Source organism: Lingula anatina, chromosome 1 (assembly GCF_051362555.1).
Source record: "Lingula anatina isolate TDL-2025a chromosome 1, LinAna3.0, whole genome shotgun sequence".
Taxonomy (NCBI): Eukaryota; Metazoa; Brachiopoda; class Lingulata; order Lingulida; family Lingulidae; genus Lingula; species Lingula anatina.
Window position 1 is genome coordinate 9,493,269 of NC_141767.1, and position 25,938 is coordinate 9,519,206.

The following is a 25,938-nucleotide window of genomic DNA, read 5'->3' on the forward strand; positions in this document are numbered from 1 at the left end:
TTTTTCTCATCTCTCAAGGGTTTTGATACAAGGTTGCGAGGCTAAAAAAATCCTGAGTGCCCCACCGTAATACTGAATACTTGTCTAGAAACCGTAACGTGAGACATTAAGCAGAAGCTTTTGAACATAATTTTTTATCTGATGAAAACAACGTTATGTAATTACAGGTTATTACGGAAGAACGTATTTAAAATAATAGGCATCGCTATGATAGGCTCGCAGCTTTTCCACAAATATCTTAATTATCGCGCCATAACAAACCCGGTTCTATAAGAACGGACCTTTGATTAATTTCATTTTACTTGTATATTAATTTGACTATTTACTTCGAAAATAGCTTTTGTGGTTGTTTGAATGCATACATTATACTTGTTGCTATGTCATTCTTCTAAACTGGGTTGAGGAAATAAGAATTGCCTAAAGATAATTATTAAACAAATAAAGTGGTTTAAAGAGATGTCTAATGAGATTTCTTTTTGTCTTTTAACCTGTTTTTCTCTCCAAAGTCGTGGTCTTTTTTATTTTACATATTTTTTTATTTTGCATTATTTTGATCAGATCTTTGATCTAAAATAAATAACGTAGTTTTTGTTCCAAATCATTCCAAGGCACACTGTTTTTTTTTTTTTTTTTAACGCACCGAGAAAACCCCCCATAATGCTGTTCACTTACTTTAAAACCATCTACTTATATACCCTTTCTGACAAAATACTGTGAATAATTCCACCAGAGATATCCACGATCTCAGACCATCGTTGTGATCTGATATTCGTGAGGCATTTTGATCTTGGTATCCAAATATTGTGACAACTTATCAAAAAATCAATTATAAAGAAAAGATGAATATCGAATAAACTAAAACATCTTCATCGCGACCTCATCTATGTCAAGACCATAATGTCTCAGGTCTCTGGACAGGTGCGTCAGTGAGACAAGGTTTGCATTAAATTCAATGTTAATTACTAAGTAAAATTACCAATCATATTTGTCTTTCAGAATAATATTGAGCTAACTGCAGTGCTGACACACCTGTCCAAAACCGTGACGCATTATTCAGAAACTTTTGGATAGCATTGCTTTTTGACGAAAAACAGCGTAACACAAATATAAAAGGATGAATTTAAAGAAAAGGGTATTGTTATATTTGATAGGCTTGCAGCTTGCTACCGTACATCATATTCTTCCCTTTGTTTAAATCAGCACCCTTCCTTTCTCTTGATTCATTTGTATATTTATTATCTATTTATTTTGAAAATGACTTTCTGGCAGTTTGAAAGAGAACGCACCACATGATTGCTGTAGCAGCTGACATTGCATTGCATTCACACCTACCGCAATGTTGCCTCTGTTGCCTTGGGTCCAGGAAATGAACAATCTCAAAGATATTAATTACGGCACTATTCAACTAATGCTTTTTTTAACAATCCTGAAAAAAATTCCACTGAGCTTTCTTGGCTTTTGGCTTTTTTCTGTCTGAATGTGATCACCGAATACCTAACGGAGGTCAACATTTGCTACTTTCTTTTAAATTGATTACATCTTTTTGATGAAAAAAGAATTATGATATATTAGTCACATGACAACACAGTGATTTCTTGAACGTACCAAGAACGTTCGCCGTGACACTCTTCGGTGTTAAATTTTAGATCATATATCCAGTGATATGCCCTAACCCGCGAGCAAATACAGTGAATAAATTCATCTCAATCGTTGTAATCAGACCGCCGTGAGAAAATTATAGAGTGTTATTATATGTTATCTTCATGGCTTATTTATGGTTTTTATCTTTATTGTAAAATGTAATGGTAGGCTACAATTTAAAACATAAAGTCGATCGAAGCAAGGTGGAGTTTTAAAATTAAATATAACAAGTACTCTTTGCCACGACCGTTCCTGTACACTGGTGCTTCTTTTTTCTTCTATAAAAAACATACCTTTTCTTTTGGTCTATATTATTATCAAATTTTGTGATGCAAAAAAAGGAAACATATATCTTAATTATTAAATAAGCTTTTTTTGTCTCCTCCGTCCCAGTGTACCACAAACTTTCATAGTCCCATTCATAACAAGAGAGAAGGCAACAAAGACTATCGATTGTTCGTAATTTGGCCAAACAAGGCCGCTTTTATTATATAAACTCACTATCCTAATAATTTTAACAATAATAACAATGTAGCAAATTGTTGCCTGCATTAAATGTCATGGCCTTAGGGATAAAAATTATATATGAAATATTCAATAAGACTCATTAGTTTAGATTGATAATAATACTTGTCTTTCAAAGTGGCTCGTAATTGATTGAAAATCCCCATCAGTGCGATATGATTCAAACAGAATACACTATGGCACTTCACAGAAGTTCTCTACTTCTATGGGCACTTGAAGCCGCTTCCTTAAATTATAGAGTCAGAGATATGTCCTGACAAACCCTGAAAGAGCTCCTTAAAGGGATCCTGAACACATCATGTATATGACAGTTACTGTTAAACAGTTTAACACAGTGCAATTTTACTTGAATAAGCCAATTTCACAGAAAAATAAGGAATTTATCGCAAAATTTAGGCTTTCATCACATAATCTAACTGTAGAGACTGGCCGATACACAGACACAAATAAGAATTTAAGAATCTGTAAGTTATGCAATTTAAACGATGTAGAGGATGAATTTCATTTTATCCTTAAATGCCCTCACTACAACACGATTAGGAAGAAATATATTAAGAAATTTTATTATACAAAGCCAAGTGTCTTTAATAAATTAATTAAATTACTATCACTTAACAATGTATCACAATTAAACAATTTGGGAAAATACCTGAAATGTGCATCGGAACTAAGATTAATGTCAATCTGATAAATTATTATTATTATTATTATTATTATTATTATTATTGTTTGTATCAGTAGTAGTTGTTGTAGTAATGGTAGTTGATTAGATATAACTTTATATTGTCACTGTTTTATATTCTGATGAGCCGTAGGGCTCAAAGGTTTAATAAACTGAATTGAACATTAGTCAGTCTAAATTCCGCCTTGTATACAATATATCATAAGTTGTTTGTTGGGCCTTCACGCTTGAGGTGACCAAAGGAGCGTGCCTGTACAGGTGACTCAAGTGGCCGATTGCTCAGAGTGATAAGACCACATACTTCATCTTGTTCACTGAACTTTCATTTCATTTTCGCACTCGCACACTACAGTACTTAACTTGCGTGCTGCGGGCAAATAACAGCGACTTTGGGTTTTTTTTAGACAAGCAAGTACACGGATCTCTACGGTTATTTACAACGATTGAGATATAAACGTACTTTGGGCCAGTGCTGGTAAGTGAAGAGTTTTTTAAATGTTTTCAGCCATAATAAAGTTTGTGAAATGGAAGGCGTGGACAAAGTTTAATGTATACATAGAGAGAGAGGTGGGAGGGGAGAGAGGTTGGTTGTTTATTTTTTCACCGAAAAGTCCCCTCTAGGTGTCTGGATGTTATCACTCGATGTATTTACCTGTCTGTGGTCGTGAGAACTGTTTTCATGCGACTTCATTTTCACTTGTTATCAAACGTTATCTGGATCAAATCGGTCGACCCATTTAATGATGAACCTTCTTTACAAATGAATGCCATCATCAGTTTATCATCAGTTTGCTTTTATGCAGCTTGATTTTCACTTTGTATCTATGAATCAATTGTTGCGTCAGGCCTTACATTACGTGTGCATACCACTCCAACTCACCCTATGTTTCGGAGTCCACTAGAAGCTTAGGCCTACTTAACCACGTAAGGAACGGAGATCTTACATTTAACGGCTATGCCATGTTGATGATGGAGAGGTGGACTTCCAGTGATCCACACTCAAATACAGGCCCCTAGCCAGAAATTTTAAAAGGGGGGGTTCTTTTCCTGAAAAAAATGGACCATTTATCATGAACCGTGTACCTAGATAAAATTTTACTTAGAGAGGACATTTCCTGGCAAAAGGGGGGGGGGGTTCTTTCAAACCCCTGAATCCCCCCGAACTCGAGCAACACAGGGTGACTCCTGGTCTCGCCACCAACACCAACCAATAATTGAACCGAGCAATTAATTTCTTCCTCTCCTTTCATATATCAACTATAAATACATGAAACAATGTTTAGTATGTAAATTCACAAACGGGCTAATGGCCCCATTATAACGGTATCAAAGAGATGATTTCGTAATACTGTCAGCGGTAGAAGGAAAGGGCACAAATATCAGTTTGTTATGTCAGACTTTCACGTTGTATTAAAGGTGATTTTGGCATGGTTCACATCCACAACATAAAGGCCGCGCATGTGACAGCTAAAAGGTCGATGAGTTGAAGAACCCGCTGATGTTCTTGGCTGGTCACAATATCCAAAAGTACAACATACGTAAATATTATATAATTCCAATGGCTAGCGTTGAGATCTGAAATTTTGTATGGCTTGAAAAATGGCGACCTCTGAGTAGTTATGTCAGTTTTTAACAAAAGTTTACTTCAAAGCCATAAAACAATTTACATCCTCAAGTTGAACCATTCTGTGATAAATATTGGTTCTTTAGTTTGCAACCTAGGGACTTCTTAAGTTCTTGATATATTGAAAAAACACAGTTTGGTATTCATACATAAGTTCTCAAAGTTTGGTCTACAAGGTTAAGTATATCCCCTGCTATTTCATATCATCGTGGGCGATTTGGCTCTTGCATACAAGCTACTTTTACGACCGGTCAGTCACGGTTGTAACTGGTACAACATGTGACACACTCTACGTAGGGTTGTGAGTGTGACACATACAACATAGGTTGGTAATTGTTACAGTATGTGACACACCAAAGAAAGGAACTGATAGCTGTATTTCAACTTATGTCTGTAAGTTAGATGCACACCTCTAGCGAAAGGCCAAAATCAATGTCTCCGATAATCGCAATTCAAATTATTACAACATATTGTAAATGTCCATGCATTATTTATCATATAAACGGTGTTAGTTACTGCAGTAATGCAATTCAAAGCATTAATACAATTATGGCCGAGATAAGTCTGTTTACCACAGTTTTTCTCTCGTATTTTAGCATCAGTAAATAAATTTTGAAAATCAATACAATGCCATGCATTGAATACCTGTTATGCTATGAATTTATTTATTTTTCAAAACAATGACTTTATAAATGTTTACTGTCGCTTTAAATATTGCTTGTTCTCCAAGGCGTGTCGGTCTCTCCACCAAACCACACAATTTGTAACTAACATGCGCGTCACTATGATTAAACCAACCCGATTTCATTGATAGACATCAGATGAATCTTCGTGTTCAACAGAGTAGGTAAAAATAGTTAAGTTGGAATATGCTTGACCTACAAATCAGCTTTACCACTCGAATAACTGGGCGTCGATGTCGTGCGTGCATTTTAAATTTTTTTGGCAGTATTTCACCGCCCTACACTATGTATCCTAATCCTTTTGAATGAGGAAATTAGGAACTAGGATGTTTGCGGTTTAAGGAAAAAAGCATTTGGGCTTTGCTAACAATAAGAACCCGCAGTAGAGGTGCGCCCGTATAATCTATGTTGTATCTGAGTTAACTGTAGCATTCGGTCTAAATGACAGGTCACGGTGTGTCATTCAATAGACTCCCTTCCGGAATACGCTGTTAGCGACAAACAAAATGATTCAACCATTTCTCAACTAAGCTTTATTGCTCAAGTGAACCAAACAGAGTGTCAGGGTATGTGTCCAGAAGAAATAATGTAAGTTTACCCTTAAAAGTTATGTAATTAAGATTTTATCATTAGAATGACATTCTCAGAGAACCCTCTGAGTGACGTCTGAGTAACCGCAGCCTTGGGCTGAGGCATTAGTGACTTAAGGTATATATTTAAGGTATATTAATCAACTACCCATCCCCCCAGTGACAATTAGGCGCCAGAGACAGACAGAGAGACAGAATATAAAAAAATAAATGAATAAATAAATAGATAAACACTGTATATTATGTAGGAGGTAAGTAAAAATTCTGAAAACAATCTCATAGTTGACCGAGGGTAAAGAAAAATCGAAGGAAGGAGGGCAGGATTTTATTCTTGTAAATATTGCTTTGAGATTTTACGCTTTAGCTTCGTGAAAGTTATTTGTTCTCATTAACAACGATCTGGGATTTAATTGATTTAATTTCTGGGGTTATTTACATCGAACGGTCGAATTTTCTGAACCCATGAAATATAGAAATGCAGTGTGTGCTATCGAGTTATGCCAATTTGAATTTAAAACTTCTTGGACTCTAAAGATATTCGCCACGTGATATGCCTAAAAGCAACCATATAAATGCTGTTTCGTTTTTGATTTTAGATTTTTGACTTGAGGGGATACAAACTATCTGTCACAGCACATAAAATTGTAAATGAAGTGACTCTCATTCATGTTCACTTCACATGGTATTCATATGGGATGAAAAAGTAGGTAAATTTGTGAATTTTAAAACGCCATTTACAGTGCAGACCAAGTCACATCGTGTTATCAATTAGAATCATATAAATTGAAAGTTACTTGAATGAAGGGACGTGAATTGCGACAGGAGGTAAGAAGACTCTTGCTCTATAATGTTAGAACTCCACTTCAACCCAAATGATAAACTCATTGTGATACGTTATCTATGTGTTCAAGCCCCCTCCTATCAGCAGTATCGTTTTATGATTTCATGTCAAAGGTGATCTCACAATTTGGTACGGTTGATTATTTAGAACAATTGATGGGTAGATGTGTGTTTAATCTGATTTTGACCTTTTCTTTAAGTATCTATATTGGATTTAATTAATACTAGTCAGTTTATTACTGTGACTGGAGTATATATACAGTAATAGTTATTGCCGTCGTGTCTGTAGTAACAGTACTGAGAGCTACCGTTTATGTATGTGTATGCTAGAAGAGCATGTAGCTGGCCAACAGTTTTTTGGGTCTGTACCAGCAGGCAAGTTGTCGACTGTACGAAGCATGGACGCCAAATATCCTTGTGGTGTCTTCTGTGTAGGTTTGTTATCATCGTTCAATATCATCAGGGCACGGTGAGTGATTCATGGTTATCATTTGTGATATGATTCTGAATACACTAGCAATCATCAGGAGTCCGAAAACTAAACTAGTAGTGAAATGTAAGAGAGAGAGAGAGAGAGAGAGAGGGGTTGAGAGGGAAAATCTCGTTAGTGAATGTGCGTCGCCACAACCTTTTACAACGAGTTACTACATTTAGCTGTCTGTGCATTCAAAATGTAAACGGTCATAAAAGTGAAATTTTTGAGTGAGTTAACATCTTCCATTAACCTCAATACTGTCAGAGGCAGTAAGAATTTTTCTTGATCACTACACGACATCTTTTATTTGCTCTATTTTTATAGACTAAATGACACCGTATTGTTTTTAGAATGCATCCCCTCAAAATGGCATGAAAGCATTTTGTCACCTGACAAGGAACTATTTGATGATGTAAAAGAGTAATGATGATGGTTTAAGAATAACAACTTAAACTACATGCCATTGTCGTGTTGTTGCTTAAATCAAAAGAGGCGGTTAGCCGCTCTTTACTCTAAAATAATTTGCTGCCAGATTAAAGGAAATGCAAATAACAATTCAGTATCTGTAGTAGGACAGAGCTGATGGTCAAGTGTAGATATTGCAGTGACCACAGACCGTCCTATTTAACCACTTATATATAGCTCACGACCAAAACGCTGCATGCAGTGCCAAACGCGAGTTATCTCCACGTGACAGCACACCATAAACCCTTATCATCATAGCAACAGTTGTTCAGTTCCCTTAAAAAGGCATATTTCTTGTTTTTATCCATGGTGAGTAACATTAACTGTGAACTTTCACAAGTGAAACAACCTGATTGCAAAAATTCTCGTTGGATTGTCTTTATTTTTGTATTGCTATATTTTTGTATTGCTATATTGATTGTGTTTTAATGCACTAATTGAATTTCACATTCGAGTTGATGCTGACGTTCACAGCTTCAATATACAGGATAAAAGCACAATGGGTAAACCACCAAATTTTCCCAGTCATTACAACTATTTACTTCCATTATTTATAACCGTGGGCCGAACACAGAAGCACCGTTATTGCTGTTTTATTACTCTTATCTTATCTACCACAAAACAAACACTACCTTAATAATCAATTTGCGGCTTGCCTCAGGTTTAAGCCTTGGGATTAATATACCACACGGAACAGTTTTGTTTAAAACAGGGAAGAGGTGCAGGAAATCGAACCTCTGTCACCACTAGATTTGCCAATACGCATATTAATGATTAAGTTAATGAGATTGAGGTTTTTCAGTATGATGTAGGGTTTTAAGCACCATGAGATCACGAACAGTGTGGCAACCTGTTGTATTGGAGCTAACATATTTTAACATATATGACAGCACCGTCAATTTGGGAGTTTAATACAAACTTGAACTCATCCAGGTTTGTAATCAAATGATTTCGTGGGACGATCACACTGCTTAGTCGCATATTTAAAGAATCAGAAAGTCATGTGTAGTCCAGAGGGTCACCTGTCAATTACTCCTTGTGGAACAAACTTTCAACATCGTGGAGTAATACACTCTGATATCAGGGGCCCACTTAAGTACTATGCAAAATCTTTTCTTTTTTTTTTTTTTTTGTAAAAGAGTTCTAGCACACCCTGTGGAGTAGTGAGTAGTGGAGTGAAGCAGGGCGGAAAAGGTCCACAAGGTGATCGGAATGGCCTAGGCAACAAAATTACCAAAATATATATATTTTTGTTTGCATTATTTTGTTTGTTTGTGTGGTGATGGAATAAGCGTCCATACCTGTGACTCTGTCTGCATAGGCCTAGTGGCATTTTGGTAATTAACTTTATTATTTCTTTAAAAGAAAATTTCTATTCTAAACTGTTACGAGAATTACTTATCAGTGTTTTTGAGATAAGTGGGGTTATGTGATTGGGCAAGTAAACAAATGCTAAGTAATTGCTATAAATGCCCTATTGAATCACGTGTTTGTTTTCATGCCTCCATGTGACAGATTGAATGCACTTTCATAAGGCAAACGACATTGAATTGTATAGATTTATGAGCTTGCTAAAAAAAAGGCAGCAGGAAGAAGTGCATAGTGGTGTGTAGTCATCCAAAATTCAGTTGCACCACTGACGACGACGACAGCCAAGACCGTGATATCTGGTAAATTTCATGAACTTCCATCATAGATTTTCATCGTTCTATCCTACCACATTGGACTAGGTTTGTATCTGCTTCTCTTAGCCAATTTATTTGTTTTATTTCGTGATTGCATCTCATAAACCACACAGTAGTGTATGCTGGCTAGCATAGTGGTATTTATTTTCCTTACATTGGAGTTTACGGCATTGAAAAACTTGAACAAATATACTAATTTAGAAAAGCATGAGAAATAAACTACTGTAGTTCTTACATAGCCAATATTTCAAGCTATTGGCAAAACGCTTTTCACATTGCATTGAAATTACATATCTGATGACACTTTTCAACACTTAACCAATTTGACTACTGTGGGACTTTTAAGTTTTAACTTCAAAGTTGTGTCCTTCCTCTTTACCACCTTGGATTGTGGCGAAAGTGGTTTGGATCAGCTGATTTGAATTCAGCTTTTAGATGCAGTGTAATTTTGTGCTACACGACTGAGAGAAAAAAACAGGGGTCAGTAGAACAAGACAGTAAAACGTGTTCAGATCTATCATTCAGAGAATCTTTTCTCAGGGGACCGTGTTCTACACTGGCCTGTAAGATTGTGATCGAATGATGTACTATAAAGTTTGGGTATGAATACCTAGTTCTCAACTATGAAAAATAACTGTACCAGAAATAAAGGATATAATGTAACAATAAAAACCCAAATATTTATTGGAACCTACTGAGATAAACAACTGTATCAAAAAATCAAATATTAATTGGTACGCAACTAAGGAAATAAAAAAGACCATTCTAAAACACAAGAGACTCTTCATCTTGTAGGTTGAAATAATTCGAAACTTTTTTGCGTGTCATATGATATTTCAGCTTTTGATATAAGTTCACTAATGAAGACGTATTACAGAAGTACAACCGGCATTATGCAAGTGTCGTTACATGAACTAGCCACTGTTATGTGTGGAATGCTAATGGGGCGAAAGAGGACAAGTGGCAGGTTCATTGCGAACCTTAGCATTTTTCACTGAGTCCTTTTAACTAGGGGTATCAAAAGTTTCACTTTAACTTTTTCATTGAAAATGCTCTAGGTCTACCATGTTTGGACAGCAGATTTGAATCACTTGTGGTACATGTACCTACAGCATTCATCATAATGGAACAAAGAGTGCTGTATGTTCAGTTCCTGGCTCAACCACATCGAGTGTGCTATAGTGACCATTTGATCCTGAAAAGAATTAATTTATGTGTTGGTCATTCACTTGTATTGCTATAGACATGCACGGTGCACATGTACCATATCACAGATATATAACTGTAAACTATACATTGCACATTTACTACGTACTACACTATTGTACATATTTAAATCAACTGAAGGCTAGAATAGTGGTCTGGTTGAATAATCAATCAAAGGTATATGAATGTGAATGATGTGGGTTTTACTCTGCCACTGTAGATTTCCCACAGTTTTAAAGTGCATCAAATGCATTAAACACATTTGCGGTTTCCTTAAATCTTCAACAAAGTCTCACGTTTTTCATATTTTCAGGGAAAGCCGAAAAATGAAGATGGAACTATTTGACAGACGGAATCTTTAAGATCGACATTAACAGCATCTTCTGAAAGCAATGCAGTCGTCCGTCAATAAATCCAGTTTCTTCGGATTTGAGGAAGGATGGGGAAACCGGTCCTACTTTGCCTACTATGGTCAATTCCAAAGAGAAAGTACAGCCATTGTTGGGATTGAAGTGTTCTTTTTAATTCTACTATGGATCTGGGGTGTGGTAGGAAACGTCCTTGTAATAATTGTCGTCATAAGCAACAAGGGAATGAGGAAAAGTAACACGAACTTATTCATTGTGAACTTATCAGTGTCAGACATACTGTTCACTATGGGAAACCCTCTCATTGCAACTACACGGGTTACTGAAAGTTGGATCTTTGGCAGAGTACTGTGCGGCCTCATGCCTCTATTAGAATTCGTGTGTGGTTACGTATCCATATGGACAATGACATTCATCAGCATTGACCGCTTTCGCGTCATCGTTGGTCACAGATCACGGAAATTCAAATTAGGAACCGTGATAGGTATGGTGGCATTTACATGGATCTCGGGAATATTATTTTTCATTCCTCTGGCAATTTACTTCCAGATTCGTGAATTTCCATTTAAAGGAGGCACTGCGACACTATGTACGCTCGTCTGGCCTTACGTTAGCGAAACTTTTAATGTGTCCTACCCTTATACAGCTGTTGGAATTAGCCTCTTTTTCATAGTGCCGCTGGTCATTATTGTTCACAACTATTCGCGGATACTTCATTTCTTGTGGAAAAAGCGACAAAAATTAAACAAATCTCTCCGGACAAGTTCAGAAATCGGCAGTTTTAGCACAATAAGTAGGAACGGCACAAATAATGTCAACGGGGAGACTTTGAGAAGGAGGACGGTAAGCGATTGCGAAGCGTCCCGAGATCAGAGAGACCTGAACGTTGTTCGATTCCTTGTGATCATTGTGGTTGCTTTTATCGTTAGTTGGACTCCTATTTTCATAACACTGTCTCTGGTTGTTTACGATGGGAACATGGAAGTACCTACGCTTTCTTCTCAGATTTTTATTCTCACAGCTTCCATCACTTTCTTAAATGCGTGCATAAACCCTATAATCTACGGCACTTTTAATCAAAACTTTCGCCGAGGTTTCAAAAAGATTGGACAGTCTCTTAAACTGTGTAAATCAATGCGGGACATTGACACAAGCATTCGCTGCTCAAGTACTGAGAATCACCACCCAAGTAAAGATGGGAATCATGACAGTGGAATAGTGCTTTCAAATGTCAACGCAGAAGGACAGCTGCATGCAGATATGCACCAGGAAGAAAAGTTTTGACCGTGTAAAATAATGATAATGACCTTTCCAACATTTAGTAGATATGTTCTATATGTATGCATACACTGTTTGACACCAAGTAGGTGTGTCCGTAAATTGCGATAGAGGTGATAGTGAATTGCGCCACTAATCCAAAAGCCTACGGTGTAATCTGAAGCGATGTGTATTAATTCAACGGATATTGTGTTCTTTTTCCGCTGTAAATATTTATGTATTTTTGGAAAATAACAGATGTTTCGTATCGTATTTTGTAACTAATAGACTTAACAAATGGCGGATTAATGATTGCTGAACTTGGGTATATTTAAAAGATTCATAGCATCGGCGGAAGGCCTAAATTTCACTAAATTGTGTTTCAAAGTGAACGTTTTTTCTGAGCTTGCTACTGTCAAAATGACAATTTCATTTTTCATGTTAAAGTTTTGCTAATACTTACTTTTAACAGTATCTTACTAGTGAAATGCTGTTTTTATAGCAATGTTTGATATGTACATGTACTAAGTTTTCTATTATACATATTTCCTCTTTTTCAATATGATATTTTCATTCATATGAAGCGATCACCACTTTTGTTTTCTTGACCATCTTATGTAAGAATTGTAAATCCCACGCACAAAGGCCCATTTTATTTAAGAAGCAAAGCGTAAATTAAATCATAATGCCTTTATCATTTTCACCATTTGCATGTATCATTACTAATTGCTCTTTCCAGACAGCATTACGTATAAAACAACTACAATCGACTTCTCCGTGTTATCCCACCGTTTTTCCTTTTTGTCGAGCACGTATTTTCCTAATTAACTTATGAATAATGGAAAATTCGTTGAAACTGCTTAGAATTTGACCCTACAAGGGCACCCGAAGAACAACAGAGAGGTTTGCCAGGCTGTGAATGCGTGAAAGCAATATTCCCCTTTATAAGATGCATCTAGTTCTTAACATCCGTTTTAAAGATAAGAAACAAACACAATTAGGATTTCAATACAAGGCACCATCATCGAAAATATGTTACAAATGTATATCATGTTTGTTGGTCTTAGGGTAGTGTCTTTTATTCCCCGGTTATAATAGATTGGAAGGGGGGCTATTTTTTTAATGCATTTTGAAATTTCTGGGATTTTTCTTTTCCAATTTTACTAAATCCTAACAAACACACAGACGCCTTGCTATTGTTTAAGGGTAAGGAGGTAATGTTCTTTGAACAGCTCTCCCTTTATTTGTCCTATTAGCAAAGATAAAGTAAATATTCATAAAACCACGCGTCACATCACGAAATGCTCTATCTATACATACACAAGATTGTTAATGCCAAGCGATTTTGAAATTCTTGTTAAAAAAAGTATAAGGCTTTTTCCAAAACTTGTTAGCAATATAACCTACTGGACCTTAGTTAGGTTTTTGATACTGAAAACAATACAAGAATTAAATATTTAACAACGCCGAGATAAAACTAATTAATCACCGACTGTTACAAATAGAGCAAGCAACTAATAACAGATACACTCAAAAGTTCTTATCAAGCATTCAAAAAAAAAAAAAAAACTATGACAAGTAAGCTAATTCCATTTATACAAACAAACAAAGTTGCTATTACTGAGCTTCGTAGCTTTAATTGCTTTCAATGACGAAAGCAAGTCATACTTAAACAACCCAAGGTTGTATTTATTCGTTTCGGCTCAATCTCCTTTTTAGTTATACGATAACTAACAAACACCCACTTTGCATAGGAACAGGGACATTCAATTTCGATCCAAATGAAAAATCTGACAGACTTTTAAATTGTTGGCCACGAGACACAGGTAAATCAGAGGATTTAAGACAATAAACATCATTTTTATAGCGTCCTCCCTTGTGGTGGATCCAGAGAAATGCTTCTTTTCGAGGCCGCTTCGTGAGATTGGTTGTTTCAAGAACACCCTTTTCTTGAATTATATCACACATCTTAACCGTCCTTTATGCTCCGATCCTGCAGTTTGATGCGGACGCACTGAAACCCGTGTAGACAACGTCGCAAGTGGAGATATTGTTGTCAAAGTCCAATTCGGCCACCATGTACTCGGGATTAATGTGTATCTTGAAAAAAATTGTCATATAATTTACTTTATGCATTTATTTATAAGTAAACGACAGTCATATCAACGTGCAGACCTAAGTCTGCGGTCCGTTTACCTAGCTAAAATCTAAAACACAAATAAAGCAATAGCTAACTGACTTGTTAGCAATAGCTAGCTCACTTGTTTTCAGTTTGTCACTAACATCAGAAACATGCAAAAGTATTTAAATGAAAAAAAAAAGAGTTCACGATTGTTTTTCATATCATAAATGTTACTCGCACTGGTGGATTTGCTAAGGCAGCAAGGAGGGGGGCAAGGATAAGCGAATGGCTTCGCTCGGCAAATTTGAAATGAGAGACTAGAACAATTTAAATGTAATATGCATTGAACAGGGATGGGAAAATTCTGTTTCTATGTTATGATGTGTTTCATGAGGCAGACTTCCAACAAGCACAATATCCTACTCAGCCAAACCCCCTCCGTCTAAATGGCCCAAAATCGATTTGTTTTTTCTGCCTTAGACACCCCAGTAGTAGGCCTACAAGTGGAGGGTGGGGCTTTATCCGCATACACACACCCTTCGAGTCGGTATTGTGGTATTGCGCTGCGGTGACATAAGACTGATGTGAAACATTTTGTGCTGAAAAACGTGCTTAGAGTACGTACCCGCAGTATATAATTCCCAGGTTTGACATTGGATATATCAATCCACTGACAGTCAATGTCTCTGTCGTATACGTCAGAGCAGCCCGGAGATATTCCTAATAATATCACACAGAAATACTATAAGAATCGTAAAAAATAAACACAGTTATAGAATATTAACTTGGCGGTATAAAACAACATGAATACTGATAGATTAATGTAGGCTAATATGCCCCCCCCCCCCCCAAAGTTGTCAGTCTGGACAAGAGCGAAGTTACAGTAAAACGCGTAGAATATTTTTGTAACTTTTACCCGAAAAGTTCAGGCTTTTTACCTATTGATACAAATAAGATAAAATGGATATAAATAAGATAAAAATCAACCATATTAGCACACGAATAAGCAATGTGCAAAAATAATATGAATTAAAGTAAGAAATAATTCAAGCGTTTTAAAAATGAAAAACATTTAAACCTTGGTCTCCATAGTTAACACAGGAATAAACTTTCTTGGATCCATTGTGGCAGTGAACGTCTTCCAGACAGAACCCTGCTTTATGCCCCTCGGCCACGTTGTTTCCTTCAGTGTCTATCAAGTCGTAATGTGCAAACACCAACATACTGTGGTAATGTCTGTAAAACAAACGACCAATTATACATATTGTACATGTTTTTTTTTTACCAAAGTAGTTTGTATCTGCTCTTTTGTAGTGCATCCTGCATCTGCATTATTCTACGCCTCGTTTGTTTTGCCATTGCCTTGTGCCTATTACCTTATGAGAAGCATTGCAACTGGGATTCAAATGAAGTTATAACAGCAGTTACTAAACCAGCTTTAAGTACCATTTACGACCATTAATAAAGTACTTGTTGATTCTTGGTGCTTCTTGGTAGAAGTATATACTTTTTATGGACTCATATTTAACATATTTGTAATACAGTTAAAACATATATCTTGAAAAAAACTTAATGAAGTGCAGCCGAAAGTCAGCACGAGGCTAAAGGTGTTTTATGATCAAAATAAAAGAATCTATATAACTCACTGCATTACTTAAAAATAATCCGGGGCCAAAAAGAACACTCACAAGTGGCATGCATGCCAGTCCCAGGCTGTTTTGGGGGTATGTGGATTAAAAGGCGCCGTCCCATGGTTGTGAATGTCACTGGTAAAACGTAACAGGCGCCTCTGGTGAGTGGACCAAGTTCCTGAAATGAAGACGAGTTTGATATCTTATTGATATTTTATTATAGGCGATTTCACGGTTTCACAAAAGGATTGTGTGTATGTGTGTAATGAGAGGGTTAAAATGAACATTATGAATTTAATCATAAATTTAAAATTAAAGATAAAGGTAAACTCTTTCTGCAAAGTATGTTATGTTCTAATGGAATATCAATACTGGATTGCAATGAGGGGGCGTGATAATCTTTTAATCTGACTGCACTCAGCAAGAGTCCCGAGGTCTACGTAGAACGTAGAACGATAGTTTCATTGGGAATGAGCCCTTAATGAGTAGCATTGTCCATTTGCTATTCTACTGTCTGTTCTTACTTGGATTTCTTTCTATGTAATCGTAGGCATCAGACGGAAAGCAGTTCTCTTCCAAAGCACATGTCATGTATAAGAAGGGTCGGTCTTGTAAGTAAACAGACATTTCCAAAGCCGTTAAATTCAGCTTGATGTCTGGGAGCTCTGAAAGAAAGATATAGTATCGTTTTGAACTCTGTAAGTCTGCAAGTATTTTAACAAAACACCCTATACACATGTTAATATGGTTCCAATACTTTAATAATTGCAAATTATTTTTAATCAACCATCCATATACTTCATAATATATTTATATCAGTTTAGTGCGCCTCTGCAATGAAAACTTTAAACATTTAAAATATCACTTAATATATATATTGGGAAAACAATTAGCATTGGCTTATACACAATAAGAAGAGCTGAAGGCAAAAACTTGCAAATTTTGTCGGTGACTCTAGATCTAATCACCGTACTTACGATCTGTGCATGACACCCCGGCGATGGATGCAGGTCTAGAGCACCTTGTTTTGACGCCTTCGTGGTTTAAGAAACTGTGGTGCCGACATTCTGAAAGCGTGCTTTCTTTACCCGTACACTCGATTCCAGCAAAAGCCTTCCTCATGGTTTGCCCTTGGAAATAGTTTGCCTATTACGACAAAATGATGCATTGGTTCGAATCCTACACGACAAGACATGCCCGTGCTTAGGACCCACGAAATATATTTCATGTCGACAACGCTCGGTTTGGATTACAGCAAAGGATAAAGTAGTTTAGATTGCCTATATAGGTTCAAAACTGTCGTTAGCAGTAGAGTAATTTTGATAATAAAATCTTTCTCTCCACTGCAAATTTATTTGAAAATCGTTGTAAAATAATTTTCAACATTTTAATCACACTCTCTATACAATCAGTCACCATTTTGCCACATTTTCATATCTTTCAAACTTTTTCCAGATTCTTTTCATGTGAATAATTTATTAAATCTTCACAATTATCTAAACAGTTGTAATTTGTTGACTTGGCACACGTACTTACCCGATGAGCGCGATCAGCGTAACCATACCCCAACTGCCTGCACACAACCATTGCCTCCAGAAGGCTCCAGTAAGTCCCGCATACGGTCTTCCATTTGCCGTCCACTCTAACCTCCACGCGACCTTCTTTGCGGTGTCTTCCCCCTTTTAGTCGAACCTTATACTCCTGAAACAGATACGCTGATCATTATTTAAAAAGAGAAAAAGATATTTTAGAACGCGGTTTCATTGAACGCGAGTTCATTGATGTTTTTTTAGCATGACATTAAAGATGCGTGGTGGTTTTAGTGAGTAGAGGTGGTTGGAGGTGTGATTATTTCCAGTAGGCCTTGCCTTTAAATGTGATCAGCAGTTTGCTATGACTTCTTTAGTCATGCATATAGCAACTTTATCGTGTGGAATTTTACCCTTTTTTTCACAGTTTTTACCACAAAACCATAAAAGTTTTGGTTACAACAAATTGTATAACCATATGGCATACCGAACGAGAACCATTCTCACGATTATCAGCAAAAGATGGTGTAACGTGAGCCTGGGCATCGTCGTAAACTCTCAGAGCGGCTGCAGCACCTCCGTCATTATATACAAAGGGTTTGGCAGTAGTGGTGGTGGTGGTTGTAGTGGTAGTAGTAGGTTCCGTCCGTTTCCCCTTACAAACAACACCCGCCGCCTCGTTCCTATCGCAGTTGTGGCGGCCCCAGCCAAGAGACCAACACTTTTCTAGCTGTTTCTCGTTCCCATAGCAGTAAACATCGTCCATCCAGATTTTTGCTGAAAAGAAGCGCAAATGTAAATAAAGCTTATATAATGATGCCCTGAGAAACTAACCCATTCCCCTTTTTTTAGATGATACCATAGTTATTGACAAAATGAATGAAAAACATAAAACTGGCGTGTGCTCTGTAACTCAGGGCAATACCCAACAGATTGAAATCTGAAAATCGTTTTTACAACCGTCAATTGAATTACCTTGGTTCTAAAAGCATACAAAAACTTTATGACACAAAGTTGAAGGTCGCCAATCATATAGTACTGGATTTCATTTAAATGAAGTACCACACCCATTTGATTCCAAGTAGAAAATATATAATTTTAGTTACGTTTTGGTTACCAAGTTTGGTAAGCCTTTTAATGCACACTTATAACATTAGGTGTGTTTCGTTGTTTGGGGACATTTGGGACGGAGAAAGCCAAGAATTGTAGTTACTCCTTTCACATATTTTTAAAGTTTGCTCTGTGTAAAAGAAACAACATGCCAAAATTATCAATCTACTCAACGTGCTTCCAGCTTGGGAGTTCAACCTTCTCGAAGGGTATATGGAGGTATCTTACATCAATATCATCAATTGGATACTCTATTCCTATGACTTGTCTAAGATGTTAGCCTAAAGATTTTACAAATGTGAATAATAAAGTGAATTAAGTGTCTCTGTGAGAAACGTTTGTGAGAAACGTGTCTTGTTTTTTACTCTGTTTTTTATTTTTCAAACTATTGATGATGTATTAATGTTGTGTTCTGCTTTCGATTGTTTTCTCATTTTTGTAAACAGTTTGAAACGGAGATCAAACCCTGGGTCGCATAAAACGCAGAATTTGGCTTTTTCTGTGAACAGAAACCATGAAACATATGCAGTCGGAAATATTTATGCCTGATACAACCTCGTCAACCTGGTTCGTTCTGTTCAAATTCCAGACCTAATTTGGTCTCGTAGTTGCATTTCAGGAGGATTTTACTAGAACAGGAAGTTTTATAAATCATTTGTAATTTGATGTTTTGATACAACTGTTTTCCACAGATATTCACGTTATTGGCTTACGTGTACTGGGTTTTGATACGAAATTCATTGCGTTTCTGTGCATTTGCTACAGGTAAATAAATGTATTTTCTAATATTCTAAATATTATCATGAAAGGACAATAAAAAATAATCCCGTAATGATAAAAGATCAACATTTTGCCAAACTGAAAGGATTATCGTGACTACAGGGCTGTGTGTATGCTTAACTATTTAGTGTTGCTTGCTGACATGCCGCACGTAAAATTGAAAACGAAGTTTTTGTTTCATAAAATATGGTATGTGCACATTGCTGAAGTCCAAGCTGTTGACATTTGTAGCCAAGATATTTCACAAACAGCAGCTGTTCTCGCGTATCTTCTGCTTTGAACACCAAAATGCCTATACAGACTTAAATGTAAGGGAAAGAAACTCAATTATCATGCTCAACAACCAGTTATCTTATATTGAAACTTGTGAAATATATAACCGCCGTTTAATACCCTTCTTTGTCAGGCTGATACAAGACCCCCTCCACCCCCCATCCCCAGGTACTGATGCATTCTAGGAAGAGTCCACTTATATAAAATGCGGACCCGTGGTACAGGAATTCCCCGTTTTCTATCTGAGTTCTCCAAAATTAAAGCCAAACGTACCAATTGACATGGTTCACGTCAGTCCAGTTTTTAGAAGCCTCATGTATATAAAATAGAGTAATGTCAGATCAAGATGAGAGATATCAAAGTTTTGCTTTAAACAGAGATCAGGAGAGCACATGGAATCTAAGGGCTCATTCCCATAATAATAATAATAATAATAATAATAATAATAATAATAATAATAATAACAGAAAAGCGTACTAGAAGAACAAATTCTGACCCAGACACGAGCACACAATTCCAGACACAATTCCTACATTTCTCAAGGAGATTTGGTAAAAGAGTGGAGCGTCTAACTAACGGTAGTCAAATTATGAACGGGAAAATCAATTGAAATAAAACCCCTCGCCAAGTAAGTCTAGAAATTTTAGGTATTTCTTGTTTTCCCGGAAAGAGTGGGTGGTACACATACTAAGCATGCCCTTGTAATTTACAAATTCTATACATCAGTTGATAGTTTTAAGTTACTGAATTGAAACCCTCATGTAAAAAATGCTCTACGAGAACGTTCACCCTTCCTCTGTCTATGCCTTGTCTGTGTTGAAATTAATCTTCTGAATGTGAATCGTTGTTCGAAGTAAAATCAGAGGAAGCAAGGCGAATATTTAGTGATATTGATGGACTGAATAGGGATTGTTGTTCGAGGTTAAATCCGTTAATGGCAGGGTATATATATTGATTTCGATGCATTGAATGTGAACCGATGTGTAAATCAGGGTTGGAGCATGGGAGATGGAAGTTTGTTTTCTTTTAGGTAAAAGTAGGAAGTCAATTCGAGACAGCTTAGACAGCTTGTCAATGTGTGTTTGTGCGTAAAGGTGAATGGGGTCGAAATCATGAAGCATTAAAAAACTTTTTAAATTCATTTTAGGAAAAGAAAACAACATTGTACTGACCTTATATGGGGAGCATCGGGTTATATTTGAAGAAGTGCAGACAAAACGCCTGGAGGAATGTAAATAATGCATATAAAGTAGACATATTCTTTGATAGTTAATTAAGTTCATAAGTGGCACTTTGTTGTTTCCCTTCTGTTGGGCGCAAGCTTAATGCCTTTTTCACTGAGAGGTTGTTAAAAAGCGTTCAACACTCGTCTGAAAAATAATGCGTTCAAATATGTTATTGCACTTACTACATAACAGTTCAGACTGGTGAAAGACAGCTACTGTTCCTTAGTTTAAAAACTACTAGTCTGTGACCCGCATACGGCAGTCTACCAACCAACAGCTAGAACCCTAACCACACTTAATGTCAAAAATGCACAGGAAATAACTTCGCGTTAAAGGACGTGGCATGAGCTACCAATGCAAAGTCACGTAATTAAAAGTGGTCAAAAGAAAAGGGAAACGTGGTGAGAGTCGGCATGAGGTTTTGCTGCAACTGATCTTTAAATTTCTTTAGATCTTTTTGTTGATGAAAGGTACCCTTTTCAAACTGAATACATTGAAAACTGGTACAAGGGAAAGGAGCTAGCTATGATGCTATTGACTTTTTAATTTATGATTGACGCTTTGGATTCATAAAATGGACACATAAGTATAAAACCATGGAAATAACAAGCGTGTGTGCGCGCGTGTGTGTGTGTGTGTGTGTGTGTGTGTGGAGGCATGTGAGAACTCAATCGAAAAAGAATCAACATTGAAACTTACCACTAGTTTTTCTGAAGTGGTTCCTTTTAGTAACAGAAGCTGCCCCCTTGAGGTAACCGAGGTCCCTGCACGCGACGTCAGCGTTTTTCTTATCCCAACGGTCATCACAGATAATGCCCCACTCTCCGTCGTGATAGATCATAACGTTCCCTTCGTTGGGCGTCCTCCCGCCGACAAGTTTAATTTTTCTAAACCCCTCCACGTCTGGTACACCGTGATTGTGTCTCCTGTTCCCTGCCTCCTGGGAACGGCAGGTAACAATGACGAACATTAGAAGTATAATGGTGGACAGATGCATTTTCAAGTTTTGCTTGCGGTATGACAGGCAGCGAGAGTCCCGGCTTCTTTGAAACTAAAAACACTAACAAACTGAGTGCATGCACACTCAGTGTTCAGCTGCTTGCTACCGGGCTGGCGATCGACCTCACTGCGTCTGTGAAAACGAAGAGGCAAACGTTACATTTACAGCAGACGTCTGGAAAAATCTGATTGGCAAAACTATGCCGCTACGTCACCCATGACCAGGATGAAAGGACCCGAGCTGAACTATGCTGCCGAGTGACGCATGGCAACATTGCCAGCTACATATCGGTTCAGTGACTGATGCATGTGTGTCCAATGGCCTGTTTAACAAACTTGCTACCACAGTTATCCGATGTGACAGGTACTCTGATCTTTAATGGTTTTATTTTTTTACCTTGTTAGGCTATTGAAAAAAATACGCGCTTATAGTAACTCCGGGTGAAAGTTTACGGACAAAATTAAGATTCTTGGGAGAGGTCAGATTTAAAACATAAAATATCGCACATATATTCCCTATTATATCGGAAAAATAGGTAAACAAATTATCCTTTCTAATCCCCCAAAACATTGATAAGAGCGAGTGAAGTATCTGTTTACAAAACCAATGCTGTGTAATAAACCAGTACAGAAGAGTGATTCAAAGAAAGAAGAGACATAACGCACAAATGATTTGAGAAATTACCCTTGCAGGGCATTTTCTAGAATTGAAAAATAATTGTTTGATTAAGTAATGATAGGTTGGCGATTTTGTTACCACATTAAAGAAACATGATTAGCCTTGATCTTTCCGGACTATTGTGTACTCATCAACAAAAACCGGCCCAGGGGGTACAGGTAATTTATACGGTGATATCCACAAATACCAAATTCAGTCTGGTTGTAAACTGTAGTCGTGAGCTTAAAACACGTCGCTAGACAATATTGCGTCTATCTACGTCTGTCGATCAAATACAGACGTCGAAATGACGTCGTGTGGACGCTGGGATTCAGTTGTTTTATGTGTGTGTGTGTTTATGTGTGTGTGTGTGTATGTGTGTGTGTGTGTGTGTGTGTTTAAGAGAGAGAGAGAGGGGCGGGAGTGGGAGGCCGGGACCGGAAGAATTGATGAAAAATGAGTGATGGCAGTACCAAGTTATGTTGAATAGGAACCTGGGACAACACGTAAAAGTGTTAGTTGTTGCGTGTCATCTAAAAACGCGATATATGCCAGGTAAAAAGAGAGAATAATGTTAGTTACGCTTTGAAATTGCATTAATAAAAGGTGACGTCTTTTAGTCGTTTTAATGGTAATAAGAGTACGGATATTTGTAACGCTTTCAATATAAGGAAAACAAGTATAATATGATACACCACTTATAAGTGCAATTAGGTAAGTTGTGCGACGCCTATTAAATGACAATTGAACCTTTGCTTTTCCAAATTAGTGCGTCTAGTTTTTCGCTTGCTTTAACAGCAATAGCTTCGTTCGAAAATAATGATCTGATGTCACAAAAAAGAACAATTGTTATCAAGTTAAAGAGTTTTCTGAGTGCAAGATAAAAACACAAGCCGAAAGAAGAAAGTAAGAAAAAGAAAAAATCGTCGTGTAATTCATCATATTTGTATCTATCGCAGATGTAACACAGTATCGCATAGTTTGTCCTTTGGTGACGTAACGCATTTATGTTTTTCTAACAAGACTACCTAGTTTACGTATAAAACTTTAGTAATAAAAGAGATTCTTCGTGCAGTCGTAAGAGAAAAAAAAACCTTCATCGTTACACTGTCCTTACCATAAGTGTTCCTTCTTCCAAACTGAGCGAAGGGGAACAGAAAGTGAAAAAACAAAATCGATCAGATTTAAATGCAGCAGACTATAGCTAGGCGCGACAAGACTGAATATGGAGTACGTTGAACATCATAATGTTGTAATGATTTATTCCCTCTGTTTACAATGAAAAATGATATGGCAATAATAATAATAAGTATTATTATGATGATGATAATGATGAAGAGTCACACAACCAGCTCTTTGGAGGTTTGCCCTCTAAACGAAATCTGCCCCTAATACATACTGAATCTCAGTCTGTTTTTTCTTGTAGCTGGCTCTCGTTTTGGACGTTTTTCTTTGATGTAAATAACAGCACCCCGCCCGGGTAAACGTGCTTGTTTAGGTCACAAAAAGATGGTGATTTAAAAGAACAGTAAAGGTCAAATACAAAAGAGGGTCAAGAAGCCAGGAAATACGTCGTTTCTTTCCATCGACCTTAACTATTGCGCATGCCGAGGCGGATAGAAAAATCACGATATGACCAGTTTAGTTTTCAAACTAAATCAATATAACGTAATACAGCCAATAGATTTTTAAAAGTTTCCATTCTGAAAATGCAAGTCAAATATGTTCGCATTGTTGTCGTGATAGGCTCAACTTAAGTCAACCCTTTAAACAAAACCATGTGCTGTTATAAATGTACAATTATAATAAAAATAATAATTCTTCACGTGTAAAATATATATGAGCAATCATTCTGTTGTATCAAGACGTAGACGGTAACGGCAAGCGAATGCCGCGAAGAGCAGCGTCAAAGATGGGGCGTGAAAATAAGGGTGGTGTACCAGCGACTCAGGCCAGGAAGTAGGGGTGTCTAACCACTTTCGTAGATAACAAATGGTTGCAGTCATAGCGTATGATTCTCATTACCCATGGCCTAGTAGGTTTAAGGACATGTTCTTAGTGAAATGTGTGTGTTTACATTATGGGTGATACATGGCCACAGAACTGCGCTTTGCTCAGGGCAAATCTAGACTTCCATCTGATAGGTTGATCTGATAAAATCTGACCAATGGAGTTTCCAACGTCACGCGTCTCAAATGAAAGACATTATTGCCAGACGTATTTGATTTAACGCGACAGGGTTTAATAGTAAATAATTGGTGTAAGAGCTATGGGAATTTTGTAGCATTTGAATGGTCACCTGAGATCTGTTACCAGAACAATGCTGAAACCTTGTCGACCGAAAATCCATCGGTGCATTCACAAATTATGTTAAGGATACAGTCGATCAAGTACGCTAACCTTTTCACACTTCTGGGTTTGAATTAATTTTTTCAATACAATCCATAACAAAGTGCAAAATAAAAAGAAAAATAAATAAATAAATAAAGCATATAGTGTAAATTTCTTGTTATCTGGCAAATGATAAGCTGCTGAAAAATTCAGCCAACAACAATTCATTGAGCCAATAACGACACCGAAATTACATTCATAAGGGCGAAATGGTTGCCCCTATTTTTCACTGGTGATAAAAGGTATCGAACGTGTATTCCAAAGTTTTAGGTGACAAAATACTGAATAAAACGTACCTGTTGTCTTTTACAATCTTCGTGCTTTTCTTGTTACATATATACAGTTCTAATTAAAATGTTTTGGTGATTTATACTAATTATGGCAAATTTAAGTGATGAAATGGTTATAAAACACAGAAGTTGATTTTTAAACGAAATTTTCGCTACCTTTGTCTCTGAAAATCAACAACTCCTCCAGCAGGTGATCCTCGAGACGACTTGAAATCGACCGCTTGGACGCCTGAAACACAGGACTGTGACTTTATATTTAATTTCGAAGTTTAATAAAAGAGCGAATTTATTTTATTTGATAAAAGTCAAAAGGTAAGTGGCTGGATTTATTTTACATTCTCGCTATGACTTTCATTTAGACAGTCTTTCAAACGCGGTATATAATTACTGATCGCATTTAAAATGGTGTCTGGTTTAAGTTTCATTCAAATACAGCCCTGTGTGACATTTTGACCGTTTTACGAGGGTGTTTATACTCTATGATGAAACGTAAACTTTACCACTAACCATTTATTGAAGTCCCATTAATCCAGTGAATGGTGTTAAGAAAGCCAGTTGCGTTTCCTAAACGTGCTGTGTTATTTCACCATCAGGCAATCTGATATAGGCGTTGTTTTACTCGGATCACATGTTGTTTTACGGCAATTATGGTTTGCCACTTAAAAATCGCTGTGCATGTCAAAACGCAGGTCGGACATATCGGCGCTGATAAAAGCCATATCGACTTCTGCATGTGCCAATCACTGGTGTAAACATTACCCAAGGCATTGGCCGAATTAAGAAAAGTTTACCTTCAGTCAACCGTAATAGAATTTCGGAAAAAATAACCGCACTTTTCTTGTTAAGTTTGCACCTTGTATGACCCAACGGAAAAACATTAGGGCAAAG

The 25,938-nt window shown here is 36.9% G+C and overlaps 2 protein-coding genes across 9 annotated transcripts; one reads left to right on the plus strand and one right to left on the minus strand.

Moving 5' to 3' along the window:
* Positions 1–3,101: 3,101 nt before the first annotated feature.
* LOC106150634 (free fatty acid receptor 4) lies at positions 3,102–12,811 on the plus strand. Of its 7 annotated transcripts, none has more exons than XM_013523543.3 (2): positions 3,102–3,323; positions 10,730–12,811. In XM_013523543.3, the coding sequence occupies exon 2, from the start codon at positions 10,809–10,811 to the stop codon at positions 12,066–12,068; it is 1,260 nt and encodes a 419-aa protein (XP_013378997.2). In that variant the 5' UTR covers positions 3,102–3,323; positions 10,730–10,808; the 3' UTR covers positions 12,069–12,811. The 7 variants fall into 7 exon arrangements, with proteins under 7 accessions (XP_013378997.2, XP_013378998.2, XP_086856068.1 ...); XM_013523544.3 differs by lacking the exon at positions 3,102–3,323 and adding an exon at positions 5,559–5,743; XM_086999942.1 differs by lacking the exon at positions 3,102–3,323 and adding an exon at positions 5,873–5,996.
* Positions 12,812–13,236: 425 nt separating this feature from the next.
* Positions 13,237–25,224, minus strand: LOC106150638 (lysyl oxidase homolog 3B). 2 transcript variants are annotated; one of them, XM_086999940.1, is made up of 10 exons: positions 25,207–25,224; positions 21,412–21,844; positions 17,811–18,100; positions 17,331–17,495; positions 16,772–16,940; positions 16,319–16,459; positions 15,852–15,972; positions 15,242–15,399; positions 14,789–14,883; positions 13,237–14,141 (listed from the first exon to the last, which is right to left on the minus strand). In XM_086999940.1, the coding sequence occupies exons 2-10, from the start codon at positions 21,707–21,709 to the stop codon at positions 14,022–14,024; spliced, it is 1,557 nt and encodes a 518-aa protein (XP_086856066.1). In that variant the 5' UTR covers positions 21,710–21,844; positions 25,207–25,224; the 3' UTR covers positions 13,237–14,021. The 2 variants fall into 2 exon arrangements, with proteins under 2 accessions (XP_086856066.1, XP_013379008.2); XM_013523554.3 differs by lacking the exon at positions 25,207–25,224 and having other exon boundaries at positions 21,412–21,928.
* Positions 25,225–25,938: the final 714 nt, after the last annotated feature.